Source organism: Azolla caroliniana, unplaced genomic scaffold (genome assembly GCF_043228905.1).
Source record: "Azolla caroliniana isolate FFs.n. ecotype wild unplaced genomic scaffold, voAzoCaro1.0.p SCAF_2, whole genome shotgun sequence".
NCBI lineage: Eukaryota > Viridiplantae > Streptophyta > Polypodiopsida > Salviniales > Salviniaceae > Azolla > Azolla caroliniana.
The window spans coordinates 7,056,015-7,067,693 of NW_028230437.1; the positions used below are offsets into that span (position 1 = coordinate 7,056,015).

Genomic DNA, 11,679 nt, shown 5'->3' on the forward strand with positions numbered 1-11,679 from the left:
GCTATCCGTGTGACAAAACAATGACATAAAGGGCAATAAAACTTCTCTTATTAGCAAATATTTGGCCCACATAGAGTAGATTCTTTTCATTTAGAGTGCGATTTGCTACTTGGAAATTGTCAGGGATAATTTGTTATTAAACCTTGGTGGAATGTGGATGGGTGTGGACTTTGAACCATAGTAGAAATCGAACCCCTAAAAGTGGAGAAAGGCTTAAGACATGAGCCCATGGACCATAGGTTCATTAAATGCAATGATAGCAGTCTAGTAGGTGGGCGAGAAACCAAAGTTTTGAAATTGAATGTAGATAAGACGACATACTAACAAAGTTATGGACTATGACACACATGGATTTGTTGCATATGGTGAAATTTGGAAGAATACATGCACTCATGGTTCGAAAGAGACAAAGAATTACTACGCTTTATAGTCCTCAAAAACAAGTAGGAGCATGAGATACTAGTGAGAAAAGCACGATACAAATGTATATAGACAAGTTACGGTTAGAGAGGTTGGTCAACAAACGCCGGTTAAAAGGGTGGTTGGGGAGGCCACATGGACATTAGAAGTGATGGGTAAAACTCTTAAAGCTTAAAGGTTGGATATACGGTGCTGAGAAAGGATGTGTATATGAAGATGATGTTTGCTATGTATGTATGTATGATATGTATTATGGTCAAAGAGTCTAAGAGCATGATAAAGATGATGAGAAAAACAGTATAAAATGGTTACCTCACCCTAGAGCCCCCTCTACCCTCCCATGTATATGCAATTTCAGTTGTCCTCCTAGATAGCTAAACAATATAAACCATGACACTCTTCCTGCCGCCGCGTTCGACCAGCCTAGAGAACCCCAAATTCCCGGCCACACAAAGCCCCACCGAATTCCCGACCATATACCAATGCGACACCGTTGACCCCGACGCAAACCGGGAGAAACAAACCGTGGTGTCCGGCTTGAACGGCACCCTCCTCCGATCCCGCTCGTCCTTCCCGTACTTCATGCTCCTCGCTTTCGAATCCCCATTGGGCTGGCTCCGGTTCCTCATCCTCCTGGTGCTCTCGCCACTCGTGTGGCTCCTAGACACTTGTGTCTCCGAGGGGGCATCCCTACGCCTCCTCGTGTTTGTGGCGTGCGCGGGCGTGCGTGTGGCGGACATAAGATCCGCGGCCCAAGCGGTGCTTCCCAAATTCTATGTCCAGGACGTGCATCCCGAGGCGTGGCGCGTTTTCTCGGCATTGGGGAGGCGGTATGTTCTTACATCGAGCCCACGCTTGATGGTGGAGCCCTTTGCACTACAATATTTGGGGGCTGACGGGGTGATCGGCACAGAGCTTCACATTTTGTCCAGGTTTGGGCATCGCGCATCGGGATTCGTGCTTCCATCCCGATGTATGATCGGGGAGGATAAAGCGATCGCGCTCCGGCAGTATTTCTTGGACTCCTCCGAGGGTGCGGGCCATGAACACACTTCCGAGGATGTCCTTGTTGGACTAGGCAATGGACCCAATGACCACCCTTTCCTCTCCCTTTGCAAGGTATATGATCACCACGTCTTATCCTTCATTTTGGGTGTTAGACTCCATTCCATGGTTTCCATCAAATTTTATTTATTTTTGTCATCATCTCCATTGAGGGGCATATTTGGAAATAATTAAAAAATTATCCAGTGGGCAAATTGGGTAATTGTAGAAGCAAGTATGGCTAAACGATTGACCAATCACTTTTGTGAAAGACCCCATTGCTTTGTGGTCTAGGCATGGACCTAGGGTTTCATGGTATAATAAGGGGGGGGGGAATTTTTGTAGTCAATAGCCGTCCAACAAGAGAACACAAGACCCTATGAACCGGGACCATAATAAATCATAGATATCCTAATTATATGCAACTTTGTCGTCATCCACGCCAATTTGATGGGTGATGTCAACTTATTACATTAACAACTCCTTATTACATTAACAATGTTTAAATATCTCTTTGTAACTATGTTTTTTGTTACATTAGCATATGCTTTACCAAGATGTTACTTTTCTTTTGCTAAATTTTAAAATCAACTTTCGCATTGATTTATATCACTTTATTTCATTTTGCTTGTAGGAGGGATACATTGTTCCTCGACTTCCTAAAATGGATGCATTACCTCCATCAAGACTTCCTAAAACCCTCATATTTCATGATGGAAGATTAGTTAAGAAGCCCACAACATTATGTGCATTAATGACAATCCTATGGCTTCCTATAGGCTTTGTCTTGATGACACTAAGAATTATCATAGGACTCACTCTTCCAACGAGCATGTTATACTATGGCTATAAAGCCTTGGGAATACGGATTATTGTAAAAGGCACACCACCTATTTCCATGAAGGACAAAAAGAGGCACGGTGTGCTATTCGTGTGCACACATAGAACATTAATAGATCCTTTAATTGTATCATGTGTTGTTAGAAAGCCGGTTATTGCATTGACCTACTCATTGTCGCGACTAACTGAGGTCTTCTCTCCAATACCAACAATGCGGTTGACACGAAATAGGGAGAAAGATGCATTGACTATTTGCAATCTACTAAAGCAGGGAGATTTAACGATTTGTCCAGAAGGGACAACATGTAGGGAACCCTTCTTGTTAAGGTTTAGCTCCCTATTTGCAGAATTAACTGATCATATCATCCCTGTTGCTATTAATTGCCATGTGGGAATGTTCAATGCTACCTCAGCAAGAGGGTGGAAAGGACTAGATAGCTTTTACTTCTTTTTGAACCCAAGCCCAATCTATGAAATCACATTCCTTAACAACTTACCCCAAGAGCTCACATGTGCTGGTGGAAAATCCCCTAACGAGGTTGCCAATTATATCCAACGTACACTTGGAGCCACCCTCAACTTTGAATGTACAAACTTGACACGCAAGGATAAATATTTGACACTAGTAGGCCATGATGGAAGTGTTTCATTTGACCAAAAATATTCTAAATATACTATAAATTGAGCAGAGTTCCAGACACCATGACAATATGGGTGACTTTCATATGGGAAGCATAATGCAAGAAACTTGGTGTTATGCATGATGCTTGTGTATACAAGATTTTACAAACCTCATGATAAATTGGATACATGTGTATGAGTTTACTTGGTATGAGATCTTCATCCATATGAAGCTATTAATAAGATGCCAAGAACTTTCAATACTCATAAATGGTGAGTTCACCATTGTAATTATTATGAATGATCAATTTGATGTATGTTCCAAAACACAAATACTTGTTTTTTTCTACCACTATGATTATGTTGCTTAGTGATCTATTTGATGTATGTTCCAAAACACAAATACTTGTTTTTTCTACAATATATGTTGCTTCCATGGTGGGCGTTATTTCCTAGGAGCATATATTGACTAATATAAGTTCAGTGTTCATACCATATTTTTGCCCCCAATTTGTCCACTTGAGCTTCAAATATTATAGTTGTAGCGTAAACCTCCTATGAGATGTAGTTCTTGTCATATTCAATATAGTTATTTTTCTTTCTTTTCTTTTCTTTTCTTTTCTTTTCTTTTTTCCAAAAAATCTCCTTCCATTAGTTATAAAGAGTTTACAGATGAGATAATTATATACAAATCCCTATAGGGACACGATAGGTCCATCTTATGTGGATGCCAACTGCCTCAAGAAAAGGAGAGGACGACCATTATTGGATAAAGGCTAGTCGTTGTCTTTCAACTCTATCGGAGTTGCCCTTGAGGCCATCATATTGGCTCTTTAGAGTGGCTACAGCTTCACGCCATATCTCTTGCATTAACATTATTGGTTGCGTGCTTTGGTTGGAAAAGACCCGTCTACACCATTTTTTCCATAGAATCCAAAGAGTTATTGGGTTGACCAAGTCCAACACAACTTGAGATTTGGCACTAATAGGAGTTGAGTGGATATTGCCGATGGTGGAGAAAAAAATCTCTTGTGCTTTTATAACCAAAGTCATCCCCTCTTCCTGATGCTCATAACTGTCAATTGGGACCTGCCATGATAGCCAACATACATTCCCCCACTTGATTGAGCCTTTCACCTGGCATAATTGCAATAAGCGGCCAATCCCCCACCATATTCAATGGGACTTTGGGCAGTCCCATAGAGCATGTCGTGTGGATTCTAATACAGTTGGACACGCTACACAATTAGGAGAGTTGAGGTTCCCATGTTGCCATGCACCAACCGGTAGTGACTTATGTATTAATAGCCATTGGAAAGTGGTGATTTGCCTCACGTGTTGTTGGTTCAAGAGTTTTTGCCAAAACTTGGTGATAATTGTGTAAGGAACATGATATGTGTGCCAGACCTTTGCAGCAACCGGCTCTCGGGTGGATTGAGCGGCTATAATATGGCGACCCAATCTAGTTGTGAATTGAAAGAAAGGGATAGGTTTGCTTCCTTTCCCCACGTAAGGGTCACACCATGTCCATTGCAAAGGGTTCCAATTGACCTTATGTAGCCATGTGTTTTCATGAGTACATATGTGCCAATCTGGTTGTACTTTGATCGGATCAGGATCCACAATACTTTTTTTCCCAGTATATGCTAGTATTCGAATTGCCTTATGTTGTGTTGATGTCTCGTTGTCCTGCAATTTAGAGCCTTCGATCGTGTCCGGTGTCGTGGAAAAAACCGCCCCTAGGAGGAATCAAGGGGAAGAGGCGTGACCCAATCCTTTTCGTGTGTGTGTGTTTATGAATTGTACATAGCTAGGAATAGATCGGTTGATGTACATATGTACCAGGAAGGGTATTAATTGTCTAGGGAATCGATTCAAATCTCTGTCCGAAAGGACAGAGAATAAAGTTGATCTGTTTGATGTAACGACCTCCTCCACGACCTATAAAAGGGAGGGGAGAAGAAGAAGAAACTATCGCGTTTTGGCGAGGACAAAGTGTTGTCGGATTGGGAACCGAGCTCTCTCCTCCTCTATTGTTGCTCTCCACTACGTTTTTGTGTTGGTTGCCTCTATTACATGTAAGCCCGTGTGCTTCCAGCAGAGGCTCCACCGTGCGTTCTCTATTTCGTCCGTGTGTGTGCGTAGGACCTCTGTTTTGGGTCTGTTGCCGGTTTGCTGGTTGTAATCGTTGTTGACATAGTAATTGAATCTTCTGTTCCCGTCTCTCTCTCGTTGTGTTTCTGTGAATCGCTCTCCCTCTTCTTTCTCATGCTCCTTGGTTCAGGGCCCTCGCGGTTCCGCCTCATTTCACACGCGAGAGCGTAACAACATGACATCTTTGGTGACTCTGACGTGAAAGAAGGCGGCAAAGGAGTTGAAGATGAGGGGATCTGAGCTTGCTGAAGCTATGGCAGTAGCCGTCGACCAGCTAGTGAGTGCTCGTGAGGGAACGGGTGCCCTTGATAGGGCCATAGAATCGATTGTTGGCACCATAGGCCGATTCGGTGGGAAGAGTGCCACGAGCTATTTGGAGGCCTATCGGGCCGAAATGATCATGAAAGACATCTCGGAGGACAGATGGTTGTCCGGATTCCCTTGAGTGGTGATGCTGAGCATCCACGCGGAGGTGCTCGAGGTGCTGGCCAGATGTTAGGCTTGGGTGGAGCTCGAGGGATGGCTCCTCGAGAAGTACGGGTACGACGATTTGCTTTGGCTGTCGAAGCAGGACTTCATGGCTTGGGTTGAGAGCCCTGGAAAGGGGAGGAACACATTGGTGCTCCTCCAGGAATTCGAACAACGATTCGCTAGGCTGTCGGCGCTGGATCGGACTGTGCTCGACATGAGCAGGGTCTTGTTGTTCGTCAAGTCGGTGCATGCACTGGATCGGGAGAAGGTGGTTCTCCTATTGGAGACGGATGACGGCCTCACGGCCGACTGGGCCGTGGTCAAAGGGGTCTGCGCCCGCTTTGACAAGCGGCACGAGTGGAGTGATGAGGGCTCGACGACGTCGGGGCCGGTCCCAGCGAGGAAGCTCGAGGAGCTGGTATCGGTGCCCGCTGGGAAGGAAGAGACTTGGAATTGGCTCGAGACGGGCCTAGCCTCGAGCGGAGTGGTCCAAGGCTCTTTCGGAGGAGCGGCTCTGGAAGAGCTGACACAAATGGTGCGCGACCTCCAGATCACACAAGCACAGAGGGACAGCGGCGATCAACCTCGTGACCGGAGGCCGTTGATGGGGCAACGATGCATATGGTGTGACGCGGTCGGTCACATCCGGAAAGAACACGCGGATTTCACAGAGGCACTCCTGGCCAACGTGGTGTACCTCTAGAATGGGCGGGTGCATGCCAGAGACATCTGGAAAGCCCTAGAGTTGAACACCGGGCGTGGCGGGATGAAGCGCTTGATGGAAGAAGCCGCGATGTGACATGCAGAGGTTGTCCACTGCTCTGCGTCGGCGGGTATCCGGGTCAGGGGTGACGAGGGCCGGAAGGCGAAAGACTCCGGATTCTGGCCGCTGGTGCTGAAAGGCCTCTCCGGGGTACGACTAAAGAAGGAGGAGGCGGACCGCGCGGAACAACGTATCCGGGAGGTCACCGGATGGGACGATCCGGTTGAAGAAAAGACTGGTTTCGTGGAAGCCGCATGCCAGAACTACGAGGTTCTAGTAGAAGACAAGCGCGCGGGAAGGGCTAGGGGCGCCGGTCCCTTACAACGGTACGAGACCCGGTTTGGACAAAAGCAGAACGATGTTGGCAACACCGTGGTGCCGAATAAAACGAAAAGGGCCGGTTACCGGCTGAGCACGAACATTGAGAGGTCAACGGAAGTGCGGAAGGTCCTTGAGGAGTGGATTCTCGACAGCAAGGTGGAGTTGTTGCTGAGGGAGGTGCTTGGAATCGCCAAGAAGGAGTTCCACGACTGTTACTCCTTAGGGCCGGACAATAGCGTAACAAAGAGTGTCTACAGAAGACACATCACCAAAGGGTGTTACGGTGAAACAAAGTTAGACCGACAATTAACCAGACCTTAATCGATTACTTAAGCAACATATCATTAATCTTAATACACGCGTAAGATAGAAAGTAATTAGCATAGAACGGTAATCAATACACAGAGATAAGACAATAGAGCTTTATTAATTATCCGTCTTCATTTACAATGTAATCGGGCCTTTTTATAGATCACCAGCTCTGCCTACAAAACAGTGCCAACCGGCACACTAATATGAACCGGTCCGGATCCGGATCGGCATACCGATTCTGGTCCGTCCGTTCACTTCTCTAAAATCTACTTAATTACTTAATATCCTAATAACAACTTCTGATTATTTCTGCCCTTTCATATTCTGGACTATTCTCCACTCCTTGCCAGCTGGCTAACAATGACTCCATTGTGGACTTGGTGAAACGGAAGCGCCTCTCGACGGATCCGGAGCCGGAGAAGCTTGTGGAGGTGCGGACGACGCACCTAGAAGACACGACCCTAGAGGATGAGTTGACAGACAGCTACTACGCGAAGCCGCATTGGGCCAGGGCCACTACGGAGACCACTGTCCGGGTTGGGGACGTGCATGAGCCGGTGGTGGCATTGATAGACCATGGGTCGGAGATCAATCTGATGTCCATGGACTTCTACAAAAAGGGGAAGTGGCCGATCAACACCAAGCACTGGTGGCAAATACACGCGGCGACAGGTCCTACGGAGGAGCTACATGGTGCATGCCTGAATGTACGCGTAAAGATCGACGACATTGAAATAGATCAACACTTCTTTGTGCAGGAGAACTCCTTGCACCCTGTGATACTTGGTGAGCCATACATTACGGCGGCACAGATGGAAACGAAGGTGCTTAACAACGGATCGGCGTACGCGTGAGTGAAGAGCCAGGACGGACATCGCTCCGTTCATATTTTGACAGTGAAGCTGAACCATGAGCGTAACCGTGAGACCCTCGGCGGCGAGAGCCGAGGGGATTTTTAGAGAGGGCTATCAAGGCATGGGGCCGCGATAGTCCGGACACCCCGGAAGAACCCCACACATGTACCATAGGTAGAAAATTTTGGTTCTCCGATAACAGAGGTTGTACCATAGCCGGCATTAGTGGCCAAGAAAGGAAGCGGGCGGAAGGAAGACTCAGGGGGGTCCTCGGCCCCGGTGAAGAGATTGGCAGTGCCGTGGAGGCGGTCTCCTTCAATGACACCTTGGGGGAATAACGGGAGGTTGTTGAAGGAGGCCTTAGTGAAGACCGGGCAGTTCCGGTTAGTTCAGTAGAGATGTGCGAAGTCATCGTTGACTTCGAGGAAAAGGTCGGGTCCGGTCGGACGGCCCATGTGGATCCAGATACAAGACTGTGGACCGAAAGGTGAGGCTAGTCGTGGCACCCTTGCCGGAGGGCAATGGAGAGTGGATAAAGGGGGTCGCGTCGAACCCAAGTTTACATCAACCGGTCGGCATAGGGCACCAATTCACCGACATAACGCTACAGGAAGTCAAGGTTGGTGGGGGTGGGTTTCTACTGCCAGTGGAGGAGGACCGGTTTCAGAGGATGCTCGGAAGGCACGGGAGAACCTTCGCATTCTCGCCGGAGGAGATCGGGTGCGTAGACCCGACGATCGTGGTGCCGATGGTGATATTCACGGTGCCAAATGTGCCATAGAATCTCAAGCCGATTCCAGTCCCCAGAGCTCACATCCCGAAGTTGATGGAGGTACTGAAGCAGAAGGTGGAGATGGGCATCCTTGAACCGTCGAACGCCCCATATTCGAATCGGTGGTTTACCGTGCCAAAGAAGAACGGCACGCTGCACTTCATTCAAGACCTGCAACCGGTCAACAAGGTGACCATTCGTAATGCAGGTATCGGATCGACGATAGACGAGTTCGTGGAAGCCTTCACCGGAAGGTCAATCTATTAAGTTGGTGATCTGTATTCGGGGTACGATCAGTTCCAACTAGCCATGGAGAGCAGGGATATCACGACAATGCGGACCCCTCTCGGCTTGGTGCGGATGTGTACCCTGCCGCAAGGAGGGACAAACTCGGTGGCGCACATGGTGAATGCGATGAACAAGGTGCTAAGGGACTGCATCCCAGACATCACCATGCCATTCCTGCATGACATCCCACGAGGCGGTTGGGCCAGACGGATGCCGAAGGTTCGTCACGGACCACATTAATGACTGCGAGAAGGTGCTGCAAAGGCTGGAGGACGCGCGGCTCACCTTCTCCGGGGAGAAATCGGCGTTCGGCCAATCGGAGATCCTAGTGGTTGGTCACTTGTGCGGGCCCTACAGCCGGAAACCGTGTCCGGAAAAGGTGGAAGCCATCTCCGTAATGAAGGAAGAGTGCAAGTCGGTTACGGAGGTGCGGAGGTTCCTGGGTGTGTGCGTGTTCTACCACATCTGGATTCCGCACTACGTACACGTCGCGGAACCACTTTACGGGTTGCTGAAGAAGGGGCGCAAATTTGAATGGGGCAAGGAGCATGTGGAGTCGATCCAGAGCTTGAAGGAGGCACTTACCGCAGCATCGGCTCTCACGAAGGCGGTTTATGGCAAGGAGATCCCCATCTACGTAATTGTTGACACAAGCCCTACCGGGATCGGATGGGTGATCAATCAGGAGGACGAGAGGGGAGCGCGGTTCCCGATCCGGTTCAGGGCAAAGGTTCTCAGTGAGCGACAGCGAGGATACGCCCAAGTTAAGCGCAAACTATGGGGTATCGTTTCGACAGTTAAGGCCGACAAATATTATCTTATAGGGACGGAGCTAATAATCGAGACGGACTGCCTACCGATTCTCAGTATGATTTTCGGATGCACGACTCCAGACCTAGCAATGCTCAGGTGGATCGTGTACATCAAGTCCCTAAATCCGGAGATATGGCACATCTTCGGGAAGGACAACGCCATGGACGACATGCTTTCAAGAGCGCAGTTCGACGACGAGGACGGCATGGTTTCGGAGGACGAGGAAGTCGGCGTAGACTTCTTCGAGACGGCATACATAACAAGGGAAAGGGGCCCTCCGGCGCTTCACGAATTCCGTGAAGGTGAGTACAACGAGGAGTGGCTCCAGATCAATAGGTTCCTAAAGACAATGACACCAGACGCAACGTGGACAAAGGAAGAGACTAACCGGATCCGAAGAAAGCTTACCGGTTCTTCCTACGGGAAGGGAACATATGGAGGCGCCCTAAGAAGCGAGGCGGTGTCCCACTCCGCGTAGTAGCGAGAAAGGACGAGTAGGACGCGTAGCTTACGGCGTACCATGAGAGTCCTTGGGCCGGACATCGCGGGACATGGGCCTCTTTCGAGAATCTGAATGAGAAGTATTGGTGGCCAGGGCTGTACCGGGATGTGTACCAATTCGTGACAATGTGTGAAAGTTGTCAGATGCACTCCGCGATCTGGCATCGAGACGAGCTGCACCCAACCTACTTGCCGACCATCCACTTCAAATGGATGGTGGACCTAGTGACAATGTTGATGGGAGTAGGGCAGATGCGGCATCTGGTGCTTGCACGGGAAGATTTAACGAACCAAGTGGAAGGCCGCGCACTGACAAACAAGACGACTACGACGGTGTGCCGGTTCCTGATCGAAGAGGTAGTGTGTCGGTACAGATGCGTGGGGAAAATCGTGGCGGATCGGGGAGAGCTGGACGCGTAGGAAGCTGAGGAGTTGTTTGACCAGTTGGGGGTCAAGCTCTCCCTCACTACAGCGTACAATCCGGAGGCAAATGGGAAGGTAGAACGCGGACACAGAACAATCGTGAAGGCTTTGGTACGAGCGTGTGAAGGGCAGGTTGGGAATTGGCCGTGGCTTCTACCCTACGCGTTGTGGGCAGACCGGACTACGCACAATTCGGTGACAGGGTTCATGCTGGCGGAGTTGATGTGGAAGGGATGATCGCTTCGTGGGTCGTGATGGACTGGAAGGACGAGATGAGCCGGGAAGAGTTGCTGGCGGTGCGGATTCGGCAGCTTGAGCGATGACCGGAGAACGTGGAGCGGGCGATGACGAAGCTGCGTACGATGGGTGAAAGGAACAAAGGCTGGTTCGATCGAACACACTAGTTGAGAACGAAGAAGATCGAGGAAGGTGACTGGGTGTTGGTGTATGACAATAGCCTTGATAATCAGCACAAGGCGGTGCATAAGTTTGCGAGGAGATGGTTTGGGCCCTACATGGTGACAAGCACGAATGACAACGACACGTATCATCTCGCAGAGCTCGATGGGACGCGGATAGCGGTACCGGTGGCCAGCAAGAGGGTCAAGATGTTCAAGAAACGGCATGAGGACGACCTGGTGACTGATGGTGGCGGTGATGCCCGAATCGGGGAAGGCAAGGGTTCTGAAAACGATGAGTGATCTAGGGTTTCTACCAAGGGTGTTCCTACCTGGCACATACTGGTGGACATGCGGTTTTCTTGGGGTGGATGTCGTGGAGAAAACCGTCCCTAGGAGGAATCAAGGGGAAGAGGCGTGACCCAATCCTTTCTGTGTGTGTGTGTGTTTATGAATTGTACATAGCTAGGAATAGATCGGTTGATGTACATATGTACCAGGAAGGGAGTATTAATTGTCTAGGGAATCGATGCGAATCTCTGTCTCAAAGGACAGAGAATAAAGTTGATCTGTTTAATGTAACGGCCTCCTCAGCGACCTATAAAAGGGAGGGGAGAAGAAGAAGGAACTATCGCGTTTTGGCGAGGACAAAGTGTTGTCAGACTGGGAACCGAGCTCTCTCCT

At 48.9% G+C, this 11,679-nt stretch overlaps 1 protein-coding gene across 1 annotated transcript; it reads left to right on the forward strand.

The window, feature by feature from the left end:
* Positions 1-698: 698 nt before the first annotated feature.
* On the forward strand, positions 699-3,186 carry LOC147867253 (glycerol-3-phosphate acyltransferase RAM2-like). The gene is made up of 2 exons (XM_087315044.1): positions 699-1,539; positions 2,099-3,186. The coding sequence occupies exons 1-2, from the start codon at positions 811-813 to the stop codon at positions 2,987-2,989; spliced, it is 1,620 nt and encodes a 539-aa protein (XP_087171170.1). The 5' UTR covers positions 699-810; the 3' UTR covers positions 2,990-3,186.
* Positions 3,187-11,679: the final 8,493 nt, after the last annotated feature.

Bases quoted from the DNA above. Each gene is read 5' to 3' on its own strand.
- LOC147867253 (XM_087315044.1), top strand. From the start codon at position 811: ATGACACTCTTCCTGCCGCCGCGTTCGACCAGCCTAGAGAACCCCAAA. The intron at 1,540-2,098 runs GTATATGATCAC...TTTTGCTTGTAG, and splicing joins CTTTCCTCTCCCTTTGCAAG to GAGGGATACATTGTTCCTCG.